The sequence below is a fragment of the Lithobates pipiens genome, unplaced genomic scaffold (assembly GCF_037356315.1).
Source record: "Lithobates pipiens isolate NorthernLeopardFrog02 unplaced genomic scaffold, aLitPip1_a1.2 Scaffold_23, whole genome shotgun sequence".
In the NCBI taxonomy this organism is placed as follows: domain Eukaryota; kingdom Metazoa; phylum Chordata; class Amphibia; order Anura; family Ranidae; genus Lithobates; species Lithobates pipiens.
In genome coordinates, this window is record NW_027507785.1 from 66,344,271 (window position 1) to 66,367,004 (window position 22,734).

The following is a 22,734-nucleotide window of genomic DNA, read 5'->3' on the forward strand; positions in this document are numbered from 1 at the left end:
TTGTTCGCCACCATAGGACATACAAGCCAGCAGGAGAAACCACTGGGTGTGGGCAGGGGGAAGAAGTATTCTAATAGTGATCAGAGAGCAGTCAAGTGGCGGTGTTTTAAGACACAGGCTAATGTATAGATGTGCTTTCTTTCTGAAGTCACAGGGTCACTCTAATGCAACATGTCAACATGCATTACTGCAATGCACTAGTGTGAACAGGCCCTAAAAGAGAACATCTGGTACAAGGGAGTATCTGCTCTCAAGCTGTGTACTTCGCTTCCTTTGACATGAGACAGGTGTGCTTTAATGAAAATGTCTCTTAACTAGTGTTTTTTTTTGTAAACAACCATTTCAGGCCAATAAAAAGGTGCATTTTCAGCTGGTATCTCAACTATTTCTAGGTAAGGGCTATCACAAAAATTTCAGGCACAAACTATGTAAACACATGATCAAACTCAACAGAAATAGCAGCAGTTTCACATTCACGGACTGAAAATATACAGACCGAACAGTGATTTTCCATAAAGGTAAGCTGAGTGCATATCATACACTATAAAAGAAGGCTTAGTCAACATATGGATCTCCAGCAGACCATGATGGGACTTACAGAGCTGTACAGTCACACACGGCCCAACTATGGTAGTGAGTACATTAAAAAAAAAAAAAAAATAAAGGAAAAAAAAAAAACAAACAGAAAAGTGCCATATGAAAGCGAACAATCACACACACAAATGTAAACAGAATTGAAACTAAACAGAGCTGCAGAAGAGGCCCCTGAGAACAGAAAGCAGTCAATTAACACAGGTCAGTACCTTTCCCCGTCTCCTGACTGCTGCTCTCTTCTGCAGCACTGTCCGTCTGTCCATCCTTCTCTGAAGGGCCGTGCAAAGGCAGGGCTCCTCTGCCACCAGCAGCGCCGTGCCTGTCATTGGCTCCATCCCTTCTAGATTCTTGTTGGTGGGCCATCTTGCGGCGGATCGACGTGATCTCTTTCCGGATCATCTTGGCTTGGCGTGCTTTTCCTATGCTGTGCTTCGCCGAGTTCACCTCATCCAGCCTGGCTAGCTGGATTTTCAGCTGCTCTTCTAGAGGAAGGGGTTTACGCCTGTCAGGTTGTGGAGTCCGCTCAAAATCTGCAGAGAGAAACAAAATTAGTGATTTACCAATAGTGAACATTAATATTATTTGCATTAGTTCTGCAATAAGAAGTTCAGAGTTATTCCCTATAAACAATAGTTGTGACTCATATGCAATATCTAATAGATTAGCAGAGAGAAGGGCGTGATCTAAGTGTAGTATAAACACATTAAACGGGTGAAAAGACAAAATGGCAACTCACAATTCATGTAGGAGGAGGAGTACAGCGGCAGAGTGGCTCTCCTGCACTAGATCGCATATCTAATAACGTGATCCAGCTCTTCCGGGTTAGGCAGGCACACGTGCGCGTACACACACACACACACACACACACACACACACACACACACACACACACACACACAGGGGGGCACTGCATTATCCAGTTGCATACCTTGGGCATCTTATAAACATCCATAAAACCCCTTATCTGTACACAGGATGTGTCTTGTGTCTATCTCCTTCTACACTTCTGTACACAGCCCTTGAGATCCTATGACTGGGAGCTAGTCTGAAGCCTTCCTCACTGAATGATCACGCTGATGGACAATCTCTGAGAATTCAAATGTAACATTTTAAGCCAAAACAACAAGTAATACAGTAGCCATCTTATCTCCTGCATTCCCTGTCAGGCAGATTTGTGAGTGAGAGAGCTGCAGCTGACAGAGGAAAGTTTTTAATGTGTGCATAGGGAGTTAACTCTTAAATTAACCAGGACATGCGCTTTCATTTTTCTACTTAACCCTTTAATTTCAACCTGTATAATCACCATTTAACAGTTTCTTCATTCTTCAACATGTCATGTTCCACGTTTCTATTTTAAATTGTTTGCGGGAAAAAAACTTTTTTATAAAGAACATGAACATGTATTGTTTATCTTTAAGGATTTACAAATGTAATTTTAATGTTGCAGTAAGTAGAACAAGCAGAATAAAATGTGTATGTTATCATCACATTAACCACTTTATGACCAGCGCACGATATACATCCCTTCTTTGAAGAGGGATATAAGAGGGATATTTCGGCAACGGCAGCAGCTGCTGCCACAACCGAGATATTCATCTCTTCAGACGCTGGTCGTTTTTACGATAATGGTGGTCTCTGCGGTGGATTTGCCACAAGATCACCGTTATCGGTGGTGGGAGAGGTGCCAACCCCCCTCCCGCCGCTCTCCCGCGCCCTCCGCCGCTTACCAGAGCTGACGGTAGCGGCCGAGGTGATCTGGACCGGTCTCTTGCTTGGTATGTATACGAGTGAGGGTAAGATGGTCCCCACCCGTCTCCATACCATAGCAGGGCGGAAGAACCACGTGTACAGGCCTTTAGAGACAGAGCGGATTATGTGAACTTGTAAAAGTGGGTTAACAGCCACTTTAAAGCTGAATTTCAGGCAGATATAAAAGAAACAAATCAATGCAGCCTGTATTAATACTTCATTAAATATAATTCAATTACAGGCAGTTAAAGTAACTGTTGCGAGTCAGTAGCATCCTCTTGCAGTCTACTGCACAATCCATACAGCAAGGAGGAGGAAAAGAAGCCTGTCAGTCAAGTCTAGTATATAAAAAAAATATATATATATATATTTCTCTTCAGACTGACCCAGTGTTGTCCATATGGTGTAAATGTGCCCAAAAATAGTCTCTCTCCCCTCCATGTCCTCCTCTATGTAATATATTGTTTAATCCAGTCCTGCCAGATAGTTTGTCCTTTGGACGCTTCTTGCCATGGATGCAGACCCCTCTCTTTCAATTACAAAATATGGTACACCCGGTCACTCGCAAACGACACACTTTTGCGACACTGCAGGAAAAGTTCTCTATCCCTCAAAACTTATTCTATTTTTATTATATTTTATTATTTATTATTCTAGCCCATTATGCTTTAACTTTGCAGGGAAATAAAGAGGAAGTAATTCCCATCAGGGTTTACTTCCTCTTTAAATAAAGGAAAAAAAATGGGATTACATTTTTTTGATTCCATACAACAGATGAACATAGAGAATGTGCTGATTTTTCCAGCTGACGTTTCCTTGATGTTAGGAAAGTTGACAACCAAAACGGTAATAGAGAGGAGATCACAGCGGGAACGCAAACAGCTTTTAAAACCTGACATATATTCCAAACCTTCTCTACTCTATCCAAAACATACAAAGGATTGGCTGGAGGAAAGTTTTAAAGCCTTCAGAAGGCAAAGCCCCCCAAAATGCACATACCATTTTCCCGATTATGACGTCCCGTGTCATTTCCTGCTTTGTTTTGGGGTAAGTGCATTCCTGTTTCGAAATCAATACCAATTTTCTCTGCCTGACGGCGAGCCTGTCGGATCACTGCTGCCCCCTGCTCTTTCAGGCGGACAGCTGACCGGTAAAAGATGGTGTCCTTCGCATTATACTTGATGCAGTTGTTAACAATCAAGTTGAAGTCCTCCTCAAACTGGTCAAAGTTTTTGTAGCGGAGAGCTTCTAGGTTAACCTTCATCTTTTGGAAGTCCATTGGCTTTTTAATGTGTTCTAGGTAGTCTGGAACCTGAGGTGGAGGAAAAAAAAAAAATAACACAAATCCCTTAAAAAGCAGAAGCAATTTGTAAAGCACTTTTGAAACAAAAATGTTCAGCTGGTTTCTGAAACATAGGCAAAATGATATGAGATTTACTGCAAAGCGGGTGGATATAGTGAACCAGGCACTTTAGAGGGAACAAGTAATTAGCAGTTTATTTCCATATAGGAGTGCCGAGTCAGGTGTGTTATGAATCCCAGTTGCTAGAATTCATGATCTGAATTATTTATATGCTAACATCAGCTGCTAAGATTTAAAGTGTTATTAAAGGCAAAGTTTTAGTTTTTTGGGGGTTTTTTGCACAGAGCAGACCCAATCCTGACTGTTCTTGGGTCCCCCACCGGCATTCCTGCCCCCTCCCTTCTACTAAGTACCCCATAGCAAAAAGCTTTCTGTGGGGGAACCAGAGGAAGCTCGCTCGTGAGCCACTGCTCTGCGTGTCAATTCAGACACAGTCACTGTTTGGCCCTGCCCCCTCTCTCTCCTTACTGGCTGTAATTGACAGCAGCAGCCACTGGCTCCCATTGCTTTCTCAGCCAATGAGGAGAGAGAGTCCCTGGAGACCCGAGTCTCTCGTGCACATTGCTGGATCGCGATGGGGCTCAGGAGAGGATTGGGGGGGGGGGCTTTACATAGGTTTACATGAAGGTAAAAAAACTTTGAGCCTTTAGAACCACTTTGAAGTGGTATTAGACCCAAAAGCAAACATTATATTGCAGCTTACCAATTCTTAGATGCAATGGCTGCATTTGTTTTATTTTTTAGGCTTTGTTTCCTTTATTTTCCACCAGGTGATCTGGCCAGTAAGTCAGTTGTTTTTCAACACAACAAGCTCTCTTGCAAATGTGACAGTTAGTGTGTTGAGACAAACCATTTACCACTGACAGGGGTGCTTACAATTATAGCAGCTAAAAAAAAGAAAACAAATGCAACCCCCACATTGAATAATTGGTCAATTAAAATATTTAAAATTTTTGGTTCAATTTCGCTTTAAAGCTAAAATCTAGGATAAACTATGGTCTAATTACAAAAGCCATGTGTATTTTTACAGCAAAACACCTCATGTACTTGCCTCTGTGTAGGAATTTCCTGTAACTAAGGCTGGTCACTGCTGCTCTTCTCCTTGTGCAGGGTGACTGGTCTTGTATCTGTCCAGCTCTAGTTTTCTGCAGGCAGCCCAGCTTAAGGTAAAGTTGACGAGTCCCACAGCTCTGCTATGTATAGCCCAGTGATAAATTCACGGCTACATTTACTAAGTTATATCTGGGATATAATAAACATTTTGTGCACACAAAGGATTCGTATCCTTTGTAGCTATTGAGGGAAATATTTGAAATGATATCTATTGGTACAAAACCTACCCAATGCAATATTCCTACTGCACTGCAAGGGCTTAATGTTGGTTATGTTTATGAGACACAGAATAAGGTGAAATGATTTAATCCACACTCCACGTCTCTCCCTCAATTTGTGTGATGGGGTCGCTGTAGTCGCCTCTTAAAGTGTTACTAAACCCAGGACCCTGCATTCAATATATCTGGTCCCCCACAGTACACAGAACATGCAAATGCAATTATGTTAATAAATATGAACTGCTAAATACCTTTTCTCATCAGCAGTTAGAGCAGTCTTGTGACTTCCAGCAGTGTCCACCCAAGCACTGGTTAAAGCTTGTAGGAGGAGTTTTCTGACTGCCCTATGAGACTGAAAGACCCTTGACTCTGTCTAGACCGTGCTGATTGGCCCTGTGCTAATCACATGCACTCTCCCAAGAAAAAATCTCTAGCAATACACACCAAACTGAACATGTGCAGCCTGACTCCATAGACTCTGTTATTAGGAAACGGTCAGGGGACAGTGAAAGAAGTGGGGGATGATTAACCCCATTAGGAATACAGGAGGTCTTATACCTTTGCGTTTTACTGCCACCTACAGGAGGATTGGACACTACCTCTCTATAAATCTTTTATTTTTTACAAAAGCTGTGTCAAGAGCATCATAAAATACAGAGGGCTGGGGCCTGCATCTCTCCATAGACTTCAAGAAAAGAATTACAAACATCCTTTCCATTGAGGGACACAGGACATCCTAAATCTTTGGACATCCAAAAATAGCCCAACTGATGGACGGGAAACACCAAAAACGATCACCAACAGGCCCAACATAACAGAAAACTGGGGATTGCCTGCAACACAAACAGCTGCCTAAATGTCTGCCTGGTTGAACTTAGAGAGTGTGTGAACAGAAGATCAGATGGCAGCCTTGCAAAACCGGCAAAGAACGTAAAACCAAAAGACGATAAACAGGGTCCCCAGGAATGCCAAAATGGAAATCAGCCTTTCTGAAAGAATCAGTGGCTGGGATATACTTAAAGTCCAAACCACATCGAGACAATGGAGGGAAAGTTTTCTTTGGAACTGGACAAAGGTCCAGAAGGAAAAAAAAATAAACCGTCCTGATTGAGATGAAACCCAGAAACTACATTAGACAAAAATGGAAGCACTGGGCCCCAACACCCCCCTTGTCCCTATGCAGAACCAAAATGGGGTGCAAGATAAGTCCAGAGTACAGAGGAGAATGTCTGTGATTGGTTCAAATTGCAGTTTCTGAAGTGCAGAGAGAACCAAATTAAGATCCCATAGAGTTACAGAGAAGCGAATGGGAGGGAGCAACATGAGTTGGAGGCCAGCATTCTTTGAAACAGAACAGAAAGAGCAGAAACTTGACCCTTGATAGTGCTGACCACTAGGGCCCTTTGTACACGTGCTGCTGCGGGGTGGGGAATTACTCCACTGCTTAGGATTGGCTGTCTGCAGTGACAACTTCTTAGTGGGATAGGTCAGGCGGGTTTGGACTCATGTCTAAACCCACCTAAGCTTATCCCTGGCTGAGGACCAGATGCTGGTCCAGACCCAACTGCAGGAAGGAAAGGACAGAACTGGGGCAAGGACACCTTGATCCAGAAAACCCAAGGAGGACTTAACGGAGATCTGCTAATCTGTTTGGGGATACAGGAAGAATGGAGGTCAGAAACCAAAGAGGGAGAAGGAAACTCCGGTTTGTAGCCCTGGGATACAATCTTCTGCACCCAAGCATCTGAGATGCAATTTGTCCAAGCAAAAACACAAAGGTTTAAATGTCACCCCACTCCAAAATTTGGGTGAGAACACCTTAATTCCGAGGTAGACTTGTCTGAGCATATGGCAAACTAAATGCCACACCTTGCAGGTGGACGGGGAGCCAAGCTTTGGGGTGGTCTTGATGTAATGGTCAAGGGTGTGGGAAAATGAGAGGTGAGCTCATCAGTTAAGAACTGGAGTGACTAAAAAACAGAGTCTCTGCAGCAAATGATTCAGCAACCGCTAAGGCAGCAGGCAAATCGGATATAAAATCTGCAGGAGAGGATGCAGAAGCACACTTGTGTCCTCTGTGATCAGTCAGCAAATAACTGGCTGATAGTGTTGCATGACTGTTGTAAAGACCTCAGCCAGAAAAGCAGAGGATGCAAACACACCTGATGGAGCTAAAAAGGACTCCAAGGATGGAATAGATTCCAAGAGTAGAGACCAATAAAACTCCAGGCTGTAGACATCAGCACCATCAGTAGGTGTGCAGCAAGCAGCCTTTGTTTCGTTAGTAGAAAGCGAACTTGGGGCACCCGGTACATCCGGACTGCCCCTTGTGTCTAGAATCAGACATGCTGCGACAACATGGAGGTAAGGCAACATATAGGCACAAAGTAACAGGCAAGGCCTCAGGTAAAGGTGAAACCTGGCAGCTGGAGCAGGTGAGGGTTAGATAGACATGGGTGACCACAGATCAAAAATCAGAGTTCTATGAGATTTTTGTAAGCAGGGAGGTGCTTCCTTGGTGCTCTATGGTGGGGAAAGGCACATGCAGCATTCCATTCAGCAGAACAAATCAGAGCTGAGTCCGACAGCTTTAACCCCATCTGTCAAAAACCAATAGGAATAAGGGAATAAAGGTGTCCCATGACCTACGTAAATAAGGCAGTCCAACAGGCCCACTCTCAAAGTATTCAGAGAGGGCAAGTGCTGAGGCAATGCCAGCGTCTCTGAACCTGGATACGCAATGCAGCTATGGAAAGTGTCTACAGTAAAACCCAGCGCTTAAAGATCACTTCTAGGTTATCTGTGCAATGTCCAGTCAAGCAGGCCTTGGACGTGGTACTCCAAAAACAGACTAAAGATGATGGTGCTGAATAGCTGCAATCAAAGAAGCAAAGCTCCAGTAGTGATGTAGAGAGGAGTCTTGACAAAAAATAAATAAATAAATAAACTGCTACCGGTAGCAAAAACACAGAAGAGTTAAAAAAAGAAAAAAAGAAAAAAGAAGGACGACATTAATCCTCTGAAGATACTAGCAAAAAACCGAGGCAAGTTGGTAATAGGAGGGGTCATCGAGGGACTGAGCTACAGTTTGTTCTCCACTGTTCAATCCTCCTGTAGGCAGCAGTAAACCAAAAGATTTAAAGGTTTCCTTTGTCCCTCAATGGACAATAAAGAAAGTTGTATTTGCATCCCAACCATTTATACTCTCTCAGCTGCAAACATTGGGAATGGCTTACACATGGGCCAGGTATCAGCCTTATTTGTAGATAACCTTAACAATCATAAGCCATTTTCAAGGCCAACCTATGCTAAGTCAAAGTAACAGTATTGTTTTAATCCTTTAATCCCCCACTCCAGCAGCAAATACTGATCTCTCCTTTGCTCCCCCTTCAGTTCTGTTCAACCACCAGAATCATGGAACAAAAATCCCTCTGCAAGCTCAAAAAATACTCTAACCTTACACAGAATCAAGGACTCTCCTCCCAAGTGTAGCACGGGCCTAGGTCATGGGTCTGTACTGCTGTGGAATGTGAGCTTTTAAGCACACCTGGGTTTGAGTTAACAAAACGTTGTCATTTAAATAAAATCCCAATAGAAAGGTTACCTGCAAAGAAAACTGTCAACACCTACCTCTCCTTTTTTGTTGCCTGCGCTACTCTGATCATGGAGAAATTATCCCACAAAATCTGTTCAGAAACTGACACTTCTAGCAGTGTCAATCTCCTTTGCCGCCTCCCAGCTCTTAGTGGCTCCTCTCGCTGATCCCTACATCTTTACAGGACACAGTAGTGATGAAAGAATCAGTGAGAAGAACTAATGAATGAAGCAGGGGACTGGACCGGGGAGACTCCGGGAAATATTGCTTTCCAAAACAGACATCACGGGACAATTTCTTTTCATCAGAGCAGGGTTCACCAGCATGGACTGCAAAAGAATTAAATATTTAAAATCTATGAAGGCATGTCTTTTTTATGTGACAGTTACTTTAATGTCCAAGTCAAAAAGAGAATACGTTTAAACTGAACTGTCACTGCTGTCTTGCAGGTACAGCCCATAAACAGATGAGGAAAAATAAGCATCTAAATTTGTTTTAGTTAGGGTTTATAACAAGACTATACAAATACTAAAAGTCCGGTGACCAAAAGGCTTACAGCTGCTACTGAACGTTTTTTTTTTTTCTTTGAATAAAGCCTATGATGCTGGCTCCTTACCGGAGCCTTCTCTCTCAAACTGGCTCAGCTGAATTTCAGTATTGATGTGCGGAAATACTGTAGAAGTAGAAACGTCACTCTGATAAATTGATAAACAATATACATTAATGACAATCATGAAATGTAGAAAAGATGGATGGAGATTGGATTCTTACTTCGTACAGTTCTGTTACCTCGGAGAGAGGAACCGGCTCAGTAAACAAATTGCTGGTATCTTTCTCTTGCAACAACTCTAATGTTTTTCTCAAGAGAATAAGAAAAGGGGTTAGCTGGACCTCTAGAGCCAACTGCTGTATTTTAATCTGCAATAAACAAAACAGGAGGGAAAGTCAACATGGGATGCCGGTAGACTGCGCAGGCAGAAAGATGTACTCAAGCAGGCACTAGATCGCCCTGTACCGTTTCTCTCTTCAGCTTCTCTCGCTTGCGTATCAACTCTACCAGCAGGCGTGCCCGCTCCAGGTCATGCCGAAGCCTTTGCCAAGACTTTAACTGTTCCTTCAACATCCAGTTTTTGTCCGTAGAGTCTTTCTGTTGAAAGAGAAATTTATTTGGCTTGGAGTTTTACATAAAGAAACCTTTTAAAGAGGAGATCCAGCTGGAAGTGGGTGCGGAAACTTGTCGAAACCAGGTACCCGCTACCCCCTAAAAGGTATCAAATGTGGCAGCGGTTGGGGGAGGAGGCAGACAAGTGGAGCCTCCCATTTTGGGTGGAGCTCTGCTTTAAACGATAATATAACACTCACTTTTATCTATAGAGGATCAACAGTGTCACCCTTGGACTGCTGCATTGTCTGCAGAGCGTAGTGTTAGGTTGGCCATACACCGTTAGTTTTTTCTTTGTTCAGCCAGCGGGTGGATGGAGGAATTTCAGAACAGAAAACTGTATTCTGAGGGCAGCAATCGCAGCAGCAGCACCCACTGATCATGAAAAGTTTTCCAGTATGTCCTTTTGACAGAAGACGATTAAATAATAGACTTCTGTCGAGCAGACATTCCCTGCAGCACCGGGCAAATTTTTGATCAGTGTATGGCCTGCTTTAGTAGGACTAGTAGCTTAAGTTAAACTTTATAAATTTGATTAACAAATTAAAGCCTAACTTTAGCTAACACTTTTTAAACCATAAAAGTAATCGATAAAGTGGTTTTAAAGTCAAAAGTTTTTTTTACCTTAAAAGAGAAGTATGGGTTTAAGTAAAAAATAAATAAATTATACTCACCTAGATGGATGCAGCACCGGTCCCCTGCTGGCTCCAAGACTGAGAACTGAACAATCAAACACTGCTGATCACTCAGCTCTGTCTTCAGGCTGCAAAGGCTCAATCACCAGTTGTCTGCTCTGCCCCTACAGCACTCACTGGAGCGCAGAGCTGTGAAAATGGCAGGAGTGGTTGGCTCAGGCTCTCAGTGGATTGCTGAGCCAGCTGCCGGTCCAGGCATCTGGGTGGATCCCAACCGTATAAACCGTCTCTGTGACGTCAAGCAGGGCTTGCTATGGGGGCATGCGGAGAATACTATTGCACAGAGCAGGCAAGTATAACTACTAAATTTATTTACATTTTTTTCTAAACAAATCTCTTTACAACCTCTTTAAAATAAGATTTTGCACTCAAGCCTGCAGAGTTTTCCCAAGTCCCTCTGCCACAGTGGAGGATAGGATTGGAGGATAGGATTTGTAGTCCTCCCGATTCTCCTCTTCTGGGGTCCCTCAGCAGCGCTGGTGGCTCCCCCTCTTCTTGAGTGCCTCGTTGGAGAAGCGCTTTACTGTGGGAAATCCGTGTGGGCGCGCTCCTGAGTCTTGCTACTGCATCTGACACAAACAGCAGGACTCTGCCTTCCCCCGCCCCCCCCCCCAATTGTTGGATTTGATTGACAGAAGCGGGAGCCAATGGCTGCGCTGCCATCAATCGGGACACGAGACACCGCTCGGAGATGATGTGCTCGTTCCTGCATTAAGGTTAAAAACCACAAGGGTTTACAACCCCTTTAAGCCAGTGTGAAAAAGGCCTGCAAAAATAGTCATATCAGGAAATCAGAGTCAGAATCAAATACATTTTCTTGTAAGACATAAATGAATGATAAAATAATGCGCATGGACTATGTGCTAACAGTCTCATGTCAGTATACAGATAAATGATGGAGTTTCAATGTTAAACAGTAACTCTACTTTTGTTGAGGAAAAAAAAAATATTCCCCTCTGGGTGATCTATGTACATTACAGGGATTTTAACAAACTTTGTTGCAGATTCCTAACTTTTGTTATTCTGAAGAAATCCCTGTGCGTTTGTCTGCGTCAATGTGGGAAAGTGAATTTAATGGGAGTGGTTTCCTAACAATCAGCTGCTTTACCTGCAGAGCTCTAATGAGAAAAATTGCTGGGCCTGCAAACCTTTTGACACGATTTCCTATTGGGAGTATCTTACCAAAAATGTTATTTTTGTTGCAGGAGATGCCTGAAATTTGACTTGTATCTTAGTGTAAGCTCCTGGGGAAAAAAAAAATCAGTGAGCCAATCACACAAGATGGAAATAATGTTTCTGAGGGGCATTCTGTGTACAGAACAACTCCAGGTAGCCGTATTAAATTGCATTTTCAGAAAGTTACAGAGCTGCAGATTGAAAAGCAAAAATGTAATGTTTAATAACATTCAATTACAATATGACTTGTGTCGCAATTGTATAAAGTTATATTTTTTCTTTCCCACGAAAGTGGCGTTACCCTTTAAAGTCATCAACTGCCAATACAATGCAGTCTCCTTATAGTCACCTTCAATGTTTGGTCTCCAATCTCTTCGTTTGGTTTAGAGATTGTTCCCTGGTGAACAGAGGTCTCATCAGACAAAGGTACTCTCCACTTGATATCCTATTGGGAGAATAAACGCTTTTGTTTATCCGCACTCATAATAAAGTACTTACCCAGTTTTCATCATATCCTAGACTGTATGTTTGTCATATGGTTTAGGAGCTCCAGATGTAAGCAATGACAGGATCATTTTTAAAGCAACAGTAACTTTAAAATTCCATATAGGCATGCAAAATGATTAAAGTCAGTGCACAGAAAAGTTTGTTCTGACATGTTACGCATCTTTAACTTCACTCAGCGTTAATAAAGGAGCCTGGCATCCTCCACAACCATGTTTTATATAGAAAAATAAGTCTGTCGCATATATATATATATATATATATATATATATATATATCTCGAGATGGAGATGGAGATAAAATATATATACACACACACACACACACACACACACACACGAAATAAAAATAAAAAGCATGTTGACATACAGCTTCATTACTTTTGAAAGTCATTGCTATGTGCACCCTAACACATTCCATAATGGAAATAAAGGATTATAGATAGCCGAGGCATTACTACTCCACACAGTGTACAAAGTCACTTTAGTGGAAAACGGTGTTCACACCTTGTGGTGGCTGCTGTTAAACTGAAATCTGAGATAACTAAATACTGTCTACATACAAGAGGCATATACAGGTGCATCTCATAAAATTAGAATATCATCAAAAAGTTCATTTATTTCAGTAACTTAATTCAAAAAGTGAAACTCATTTTATAGATTCATTACACACAGTGTGATATATTTCAAGCATTTCTTTCAAATTTTGAGGATTATGGCTCACAGCTAGCGAAAACCCAAAATTCAGTATCTCAGAAAATTAAAATATAACATAAGACCAATAAAAAAAATAAAAAATAAAAAGATTTTTAATACAGAAATGTTGGTTTGCTGAAAAGTATGTCCATGTACAGTATAGTATGCACTCAATACTTGGTCGGGGCTCCTTTTGCATGAATTACTGCATCAATGCGGCGTGGCATGGAGGCGATCAGTCTGTGGCACTCCTGAGGTGTTATGGAAGCCCAGGTTTCTTTGATAGCGGCCTTCAGCTCATCTGCATTGTTGGGTCTGGTGTCTCATCTTCTTCTTTGACAATACCCCACAAATTCTCTATGGGGTTTAGGTCAGGCGAGTTTGCTGGCCAATCAAGCACAGCGATACCACGATCATTAAACCAGGGCGGGACACGTGGGGCATGCTGGGAGCATTTAACGCCCCTCACTTGGTGGTAGCTAGTTCCCCTAGTAGCACATCCTGTGCACGCATGCACTTTGACTTTGGACCATGGCCCCCTGTAACACTATAAAGGTAATTACTTTGCAAGTCTCATTCCACTCAACTTCATGTTTTTTTTTTTAGCACCTGTTTTCATTTATTTATTTTCCTGTGCTGTTATGTGGGGTTGCTGCCTACATCACAAATTAGTTTTAAAGTTTCTCTCTCTTTACATTAAAGTTAGGCTTTCTGGATATACTTGCTTTCTCACATTTCGTCCATGTCCTCTTTTCCATTTGATTATGGGTTCCTCTCACTTTCATTAATAGAACACTACTATACACTCATTATATACAATTTATTTAAATCTACAGAATTGGAGCCCATATTTCACTATTAACTGGATACTTTTTTAATTTGGGGATTCTATATGTACTCCTGGTCCCCCCACGTGCCCCTGTTACCACAGCTCCCGTGACAGACATCTCAAACAGTCCTCGTCCTCTAGTCTCACACATACAGCAGACATAAGTATTTAAAGAGATGCCAATTCTATCCCCTCCATCTATATCTTTTCCCTATTGTTCATCATTAGACCATATTGGTTATTGATGGCTTTTTTGTAGATTACTGATGCATCCGCCCCTGAAGAGTTCGTATTATTCCACAAAACGCATAGAGCTTACATAGATGCACCATGTCTATACAGACAGCTCAACATGCTCTATTATTCTATTTTACTCAAGATTATACTACATACTTTTGTGCATGTTTTTGATATGTTTACGATCCTATGTATTCACTATGTCTTGTTACCTGTGGTTTTAGGAGAAAAAAAACAAAACACATTTTTCAAACATTGACGAATTTCCTAGCCATGACATACATGCCTCATTTAAAGTCCCAACCCTCTCTTTTAAATACAGAATCAGGGATGTAGGCGTATGGAGCCATACGTCTCATTTAAAGTTAAAAAAAAACCCCCTTAGTTTATTAAACCAGGTATTGGCACATTTTGGCTTTGTGGGCAGGTGCCAAGTCCTACTGGAAAATTATATCAGCATCTCCATAAAGCTGGTCATCAAAGGGAAGCATGAAGTGTTCTAGAATGTCCTGGTAGAGGGCTGTGCTGACACTGGACTTGATAAAACACAGTGGACCAGCAGATGACATGACCCCCCCAAATCATCATAGACTGTGGAAACGTCACACTGGACCTTCACGCAACTTGTATTCTGTGCCTCTCCACTCTTCCTCCAGACAGACCTCGATTTCCAAATGAAATGCAACATTTTCCACAGTTCGTGATGATTTGGGGAACCATGTCAAATCTTTTTTTTTTTTTTTTATTGGTCTTGTAATTTTCTGAGATACTGAATTTGGGGTTTTCACTAGCTGTAAGCCACAATCATCCAAAATTAAAAGAAAGAAATACTTGAAATATATCACTCTGTGTGTAACGCATCTATAGAATATATACAAGTTTCACTTTTTGAATTGAATTACTGAAATAATTTAGCGTTTTGATGATATTCTAATTTTATGAGATGTACCTGTATATTCGTACTACAATGTTGGTGTCCTTTTAAAATTTCTTTCATAACTGAGTGGTAATAGAGCATAGGGCCACTTGCACACTGTACTGATGTATAAGTATCAGACGTTCCTGGCAGAAAAAAATGCGAGGACGGGCTGCGTATTAATATGCACACACAAGGAGGAAGTGGCAATTGCACAACTTTGTGAGTTTAAGCGTAAAAATACTGACTGGCAACCCAGATTTCTGTATTTTTTTTACTGATCAATACGCATAACATGCTTACAGGTCTGTGTGTACAGGTACTTGGAAAACAATGGGATGCAATTAGATCAGTAAAACAAAAAAACTTTTATGAACTGAGCAGTTTCAGGCAGCAGTGTGCAAGAGGCCTTAAAGTCCTATACTTTGTCTTTGTGCAGGATTTTCTTGTACTAAAGACTAGTCAATGCTGCTCTCTCCCCTAGTGCAGGGTGACTGGTTTTGTATCTCCCCACCCCCCTGTAATTTTCGGCAGGAAGCCTGTAGTAGGTGGAACTACTAGGTCTCTCCCACATCTCTGCACGGGCTAAGGACAGGTTTGCTATAGAGCAGTGGCAACACAGATGTACAAAGCGCTGTGTAAGAATACTCAACTTTGTTAAGACACCTACTGCTACAAGGTAATAACTGGTTTTGCAAAAGCATATCGGGCACAGAGTGGATTTATATCCTTTATGACTAGCGAGGAATATACAGTAAAAAAAAACATTTTGTGCTCGCTATGCAGCCTTTAGCTATCAACCCCTATAAATCTCTTCAACTATATTATAAAGCTATAAAAGAAACACTGGTCCACCCACCCACCCACTCTGCTACTATCTGACCTGCTCACAGTTCCGCTGTGACTGCAAGTGTGTCTGTAAGCGGCGCAATAAGGGAACGCCATTCCGGGATTGTCTCTTTAATGTCCAGTAGCTATGTAGCCTCTGCATGAACTGGCTTTTCCTCTGGATAGTTAAGCAGTTGGTGATCTTACTGAGCCTGAAAAAGAAAAATGATAATTGTATTTAGATAGAATATATATTATGTTATAATATATATTTTTTTTAATTACACACACACACACACACACACACACACAAAAGTATAAAAGAAACATTTGGGTGTGGAAGTGCAACATTAATATAAAGCTTAAAAACAGTCGAATTTCGAACAAATTTTCTTTTCAAAATCTGAAAGTTCGTTTTTTTGTGATCCGATGGCGCCACCATTGATTTTCGAAATTCGGCCGACCAAGCCTTCAATTTCACCTCATGTTGCTACAGAAAAGAATTTGTGTCCGGGAATCTTCTTTTCTCTCCGTAAATGTTCTTTTCTTGCACATGCGCATTTTTTACATTACATTTTTCGCATGATTCTCCCATCATTGATTAGAAAATCGTTCGTTTTTCAAAAAATTCCCAACATGTCCGATTTCTCAAATTTGATTGCCGCACAAAAAAATAAAAAATAAATAAATAAAAAAAAAAATAATCGCCCGTTGCTGCAGCCCGCTAATGGTGCGAAATTCGTACGAAAATACTTAGATATGATTTTCAAAAGAAAATTCTTTCGAAATTCGAACCGTGTATGGCCGGCATAAGTTTACTGATGGGACCATCACTATATCTTTTTAGTCGTAAAGTTGCATGAATACTGTATTTTCAGTGTTTTGTTCAACAAAAGGCTTCCCACCCAATCACTGCATCAGGAATATGCTGGTAGACAGCTCTAGAACAAGACTGATATAAAATTCAGATTGTGGTTTACTAAAATTTCGCACTTTTGCAATTTTTCAAACAAGGCACTAGTGCAATCTATAAGAGTACATCAGGAAAAACGTTCAGTTTAAATAGAAATGAGGTGAAATGGGCATTTTTTTCACCAAAGTTATTATAAATCCCCCACCTTCTGAAAGACCTCTTCATAAACGCTCACACAACTGATAAGTGCCCCAAACACTAAATGGATATTCGTCACCACCCAGATATCTCCGAGATCAGTAAAAAGCGGGTTTATATGGCCAAAGATATAAGGACTGCTACATGATCAAGCTGCATCTGTTGTATGAAAGGAAACACAGCTGATCTCTGCAGGGTGGATTTGATTTAAATCACAAATTAAATCACTAGTAATTCGATCTCGATTTAAAATCATAATTTTTAAAGACCAACTGCCATCTCTGTCCTGCAGCGGCTCCTCTGACCTGCTGTTGACTCACCGACAGTCCCATTCACTTTAATGGGACAGCTGGTGAGGTGGCAGTGACACAACAAGGTGAGGGACGTTGCAACAGCAGGTGAGTGGATGCCCGCTAACAGGCGCTGCCATGATTAATCTGAAATGACAGGTACGCTTTAAATATAAGGACTCATTCTTGCTGGTAGTTAGAATCTTTAATATTTGCAAACAAAATGAAGGTTTCCTATTTAGAATAATAAACTGTCAGGTTAGTAAAAACAGCGATATTAGAACAGATTCAGTCATACAGTTTGTAGTGTACATAGATTTGTAAAACAATGGGATAAAGGAATTTCTGTTTTATCTCATGGTTACTGTGATATTGTTTGAATGCAATTAATGTAGAGCTCAGCTTATCTCAGCTTGAATTTATTGAATGAGTTTATCAATAATGTAAATATTTCAGAATATACAGCCTCATGCTACATAACGAAGCTCCATTTGATGCTGAATAAACAAAATTATTAATGTATCTTGAATAGAAAACTATCTTTAGATACATTTTTACTCTAGAAGCATTTTATTAAAATAAATTTGATTAAAAAAAAAAAAAAAGGGGGAAGAGGAGGAAACGATTTAAATCCAAAAAAATAAATAAAAAAGCAGATTTTATTTTTTTTTACAAAAATCTAAACAAAAAAAAAAAAAAATAAAAAAAAAAAAAAAAAACACACCACATTAATTTTTATCCACCCTGGATCTCTGTCCCTTTTTCTCATCCCTCGTCCCTCATATCTGGAGATGGCAGCAGCAATGGACCTGGATGGTGGACTTAAGCGGGAGTTCCGCCGTTTTTGTTTTTTTAAAAGCCAGCAGCTACAAATACTGCAGCGGCTGACTTTTAAAATAAGGACACTTACCCGCCCAGCGCACCCGCGATGTCGGCACCCGAAGCTGATCTCTCGATCGTCTCTCGGGTGCTGCCGCCGCCATCTTGGGTATGGGAATCAGGAAGTGGAGCCTTGTGGCTTCATTTCCCGGTTCCCTACTGTGCATGCGCGAGTCGCGCTGCGCAATAAGGATGGTCCCCGCTGTCTCTGGGATCCGTGCGTTTCCCAGCAGACAGCGGGGGACCTGCGGAAAGGGGCGTAGATTCTGAGGATATCTATGCCGGAAGTGGGTGCAGATACCTGTACAGGTACCTGCACCCCCCTCCCCCCTGAAAGGTGCCAATTGTGGCGCCGGAGGGGGGGGAGGGTTCCAATTAGAGGAAGCTCCACTTTAGGGTGGAGCTCCGCTTTAGGCGAGTATAACTGGCTTCACCATAAACAAAAAAAATATTAAAAGGATGGGCTAGAGGGGTATCATATTTTGGAGTGGGGCTTTAAGTAAGGCAATCAGTAATTCTAAATCTTGAGCGTACTCATTAATACCCTCTAACTATTTTTTTTTTTACGTAGCTCTACTTTCTTCTAATCATGGCAAAAAGATGCTCACATTTGTTGCAGATCTTGCATTTATCAGGTGTTGTATAAAAAGCCCTCAAAAGGGAAAGTTTAGCATCCAACTAACTGTGGACTTCTAATCATTAAGATTACGGTTTGTTGCCTGTGTGTATAATAAATAAGAGCTCAGGAAAAAGACTTCCCACAGAGTGAGGACTCATTACTCATCAAAAGACGCAAGTCAGGAAAGAGAGTTTGTTTCATTAACTGGGAACAGACTGAACTCCCCGATTACAGCTGACATATGTAGACACTGTATCTAAAGAAAATATTAGTAATAAGACACTGTAGCATATTTTAGGGAAAAAAGGAAGACAGCATAGCAAGATGAAAAGCATTATCTTCTAACACACATCTGAAATCACTCAAAAGCTACATTAAGAAGCGTACCGCTCATGTGGAAACGCAATTTTTTTTTTTTTTTTTTAAGATCTGGCACTTTAAACAACAAGCTTGACATGGTGTAAAGGCTGACTTATAGAATATTTCCTCTTCCGCTGTTCTATAAACTACAGTGGTGTGAAAAAGTGTTTGCCCCCTTCCTCATTTCCTGTTCCTTTGCATGTTTGTCACACTTAAGTGTTTCGGAACATCAAACCAATTTAAACAATAGTCAAGGACAACACAAGTAAACACAAAATGCAATTTGTAAATGAAGGTGTTTATTATTAAAGGTGAAAAAAAATCCAAACCATCATGGCCCTGTGTAAAAAAGTGATTGCCCCCTAAACCTAATAACTGGTTGGGCCACCCTTAGCAGCAACAACTGCAACCAAGCGTTTGCGATAACGTGCAATGAGCCTTTTACAGCGTCCTGGAGGAATTTTGGCCCACTCATCTTTGCAGAATTGTCCTAATTCAGTTACATTAGAGGGTTTTCGAGCATGAACGGCCTTTTTAAGGTCATACCACAACATCTCAATAGGATTCAGGTCAGGACTTTGGCTAGGCCACTCCAAAGTCTTCATTTTGTTTTTCTTCAGCCATTCGGTGGTGGACTTGCTGGTGTGTTTAGGATCATTGTCCTGCTGCAGAACCCAAGTTCGTTTCAGCTTGAGTACACGAACAGATGGTCGGACATTCTCCTTCAGGATCTCTTGGTAGACAGCAGAATTCATAGTTCCTTTTATCACGGCAAGTCTTCCAGGTCCTGAAGCAGCAAAACAGCCCCAGACCATCACACTACCACCACCATATTTTACTGTTGGTATAATGTTCTTTTTATGAAATGCAGTGTTCCTTCTACGCCAGATATACTTGGACACACACCTTCCAAAGAGTTCCACTTTTGTCTCATCGGTCCACAGAATGTTGTCCCAAAAGTCTTGGGGATCATCAAGATGTGTTGTGGAGAAATCGAGACGAGCTTTGATGTTCTTTTTGCTCAGCAGTGGTTTTCTCCTTGGAACTCTGCCATGCAGGCCATTTTTGCCCAGTCTTTTCCTGATGGTGGAGGCATGAACGCTGACCTTAACTGAGGCAAGTGAGGCCTGCAGTTCCTTGGACGTTGTTGTGGGGTCTTTTGTGACCTCTTGGATGAGTCGTCGCTGCGCTCTTGGGATAATTTTGGGCAGCCGGCCACTCCTGGGAAGGTTCACCACTGTTCCATGTCTTTGCCATTTGTGGATAATGGCTCTCACTGTGGTTCGCTGGATTCCCAAAGCTTTGGAAATGGCTTTATAACCCTTTCCAGACTGATAGATCTCAATTACTTTCTTTCTCAATTGTTCCTGAATTTCTTTGGGTCTCGGCATGATGTGTAGCTTTTAAGGATCTTCTGGTGGACCTTACTGTGTCAAGCAGCTCCTATTTAAGTGATGCCTTGATTGTGAACAGGTGTGGCAATAATCAGGCCTGGGTGTGGCTAGAGAAATTGAACTCAGGTGTGGACAACCACAGTTATAGTATGTTTTAACAAGGGGGGCAATCACTTTTTCACACAGGGCCATGATGGTTTGGATTTTTTTTCACCTTTAATAATAAACACCTTCATTTACAAATTGCATTTTGTGTTTACTTGTGTTGTCCTTGACTATTGTTTAAATTGGTTTGATGTTCCGAAACACTTAAGTGTGACAAACATGCAAAGGAACAGGAAATGAGGAAGGGGGCAAACACTTTTTCACACCACTGTAATCTAATAATTCAGGATATGTCAAACTGGAGTTACAAGACCAAATGCATCACTCTTCTACCTATTTGAGACCCTCAACCGGTCTCCCTTTAAATTCTGCATCCCTTTAAAGTCTATGTATGTCTTCACACTGGTCTGTTGTCATGTTAAAAATCTTGCTTGCTGCATTTTTGAACAGTAAAATAAATACATTATAAAAAAAAAAAAACACACACACACCTTCGATGCTTCGAAAACGCAGCAAAAATGCATTAATACTGCACCCATGTTATGTTTGGGATGTGTTTTTTTGAGTCACAAGACCTATGAAAAACACCATTTAGCACAGCAAGATTGTGGTAAAATCTGTGCCCTTATCAGCACTTTTTTCTCTATCGGCAAAATGGCAAAAATCACAATTTTCGGCTGGCGAAATTTCAGTTCATCTCTAATTTAGATTTCAAGTAAATGAGGCCCCAGCTCCTTATATAATTTTGGGCAGCATAGTGGGGCTTTGTGGTTATCACTGAGGTCCCCAGTTCAAGTTTAATTCAGAACACCATGTGCCTGGAGTTTACATGCTCTCCCTGTGCCTGCGTGGGTTTCCTACAAGTACTCAGGTTTCCATCTACACCCCAAAAGACATGCTGGTAGGTTGACTGGTTTCTGTCTAAAAATGGTCCTAGTAGGATACTCTACTAGAGGTCGACCGATATATCGGCCGGCCGATATTTGCTGTTTTTTAATTAATCGGCATTGGAGGGACTTGGAAAGGACTTCTGTAATAGAAGTCAGTGTAAGTTGCCTGAGTCCTCATAGACTTTCCTCCTCTCTGGGCAGTCTGCCAAGAAAAGAACAAAATGATACAATGTTTACACTTGAATGAATGAAATCATCTCTGTGTGTAGAAGTTCTCAGTTTAACCATTTAAAGACTAAATCTTTTCTGACACTTGTTGCTTACAAGTAAAAGTCCTGTATTTTCTGCCAGAAAATCACTTAGACCCCCCAAAAAGTATATATATTTTTTTAGCAGAGATCCTAGGGAATAAAATAGCGGTTGTTTTAACATTTTATGTCACATGGCATTTGCGCAGAGGTCTTTCAAATGCATTTTTTGGGGGGGAAAAAAATACACTAAATGATTAAAAAAAAAAATACTAAAACAGTAAAGTTAGTCCATTTTTATTTTTTTTCGTCCAAAAGTTTTGAGTACTTGTTTTTACTTTATAGGCTGCTTGCACACTGGAGCGGGCAGGCATTGATGGTAAAATGTTGCTAGTTTTAGCAGCGCTTTACTATCATTTTAGCGGTGCTATTCGGGTGCTAGTGGGGCGCATATAATCCAGCTAGCGGCCGAAGAAGAGGTTAAATGCGCCCGTGAAGCACCACTGCCAAATCGCATTGCATGCGCTTGGGCAGTGGTGCCCATTAATATCAATGGGCAGGAGTGGTGGAGAAGCGGTGTACACCACTCCAAACGTGCTGCTTGCAGGACATTTTTGTTTTTTAACATCCTGCCAGCGCATCTCCTCAGTGTGAAAACACTGTCTTTCACACAGACTGCAGGGGAGCTGTTTTGCAGGCACTTTACAGGCGCTATTTTTAGCCTAAAAAAACGCCCCAGTGGGAAAGGTGTCTGTTTTATGAGATGAAGGGGGATAAAATAAATAAATAAAAATCGGCCTAACATATCGGCCCAAAAAAAAAAAAAAAAAAAAATAAAAAAATCGGCATCATATATCGGCCATCGGCCGCCATGATTTCTAAATATCGGCATCGGCCAGAGAAAAACCCATATCGGTCGACCTCTATACTCTACTGAATGTGCCCAAGATGACTGCCCCAGCAGAAAAAAGGCCTTTGGGTCCCCAAAGAGAAAAGCGCTATAGAAATAGAAAGAGAAAAAAAAAGGGATCACTGTTATTGCTGTCACAAGCAATGTAAACATCCCTTGTGACAGTCATAGGCAGTGCAGGTACTGTTTTATAGATGGATCTGGGGTCTATAACCCCAAACCCCTCCTCTGCACCTGAAAGTATTAAAAATGTC

The 22,734-nt window shown here is 41.3% G+C and overlaps 1 protein-coding gene across 2 annotated transcripts in view; it reads right to left on the bottom strand.

Moving 5' to 3' along the window:
- Nucleotides 1–22,734, bottom strand: part of BRPF1 (bromodomain and PHD finger containing 1) — an 84,083-nt gene that overhangs the window by 47,284 nt on the left and 14,065 nt on the right. For both annotated transcript variants that reach the window (XM_077451796.1, XM_077451797.1), the window contains exons 4-9: nt 15,730–15,886; nt 12,015–12,110; nt 9,648–9,779; nt 9,404–9,550; nt 3,343–3,655; nt 804–1,124 (exon numbers count right to left, since the gene is read on the bottom strand). In XM_077451796.1, the coding sequence (XP_077307922.1) occupies nt 804–1,124; nt 3,343–3,655; nt 9,404–9,550; nt 9,648–9,779; nt 12,015–12,110; nt 15,730–15,886 (1,166 nt within the window). The remainder of the gene's footprint in view (nt 1–803; nt 1,125–3,342; nt 3,656–9,403; nt 9,551–9,647; nt 9,780–12,014; nt 12,111–15,729; nt 15,887–22,734) is intronic.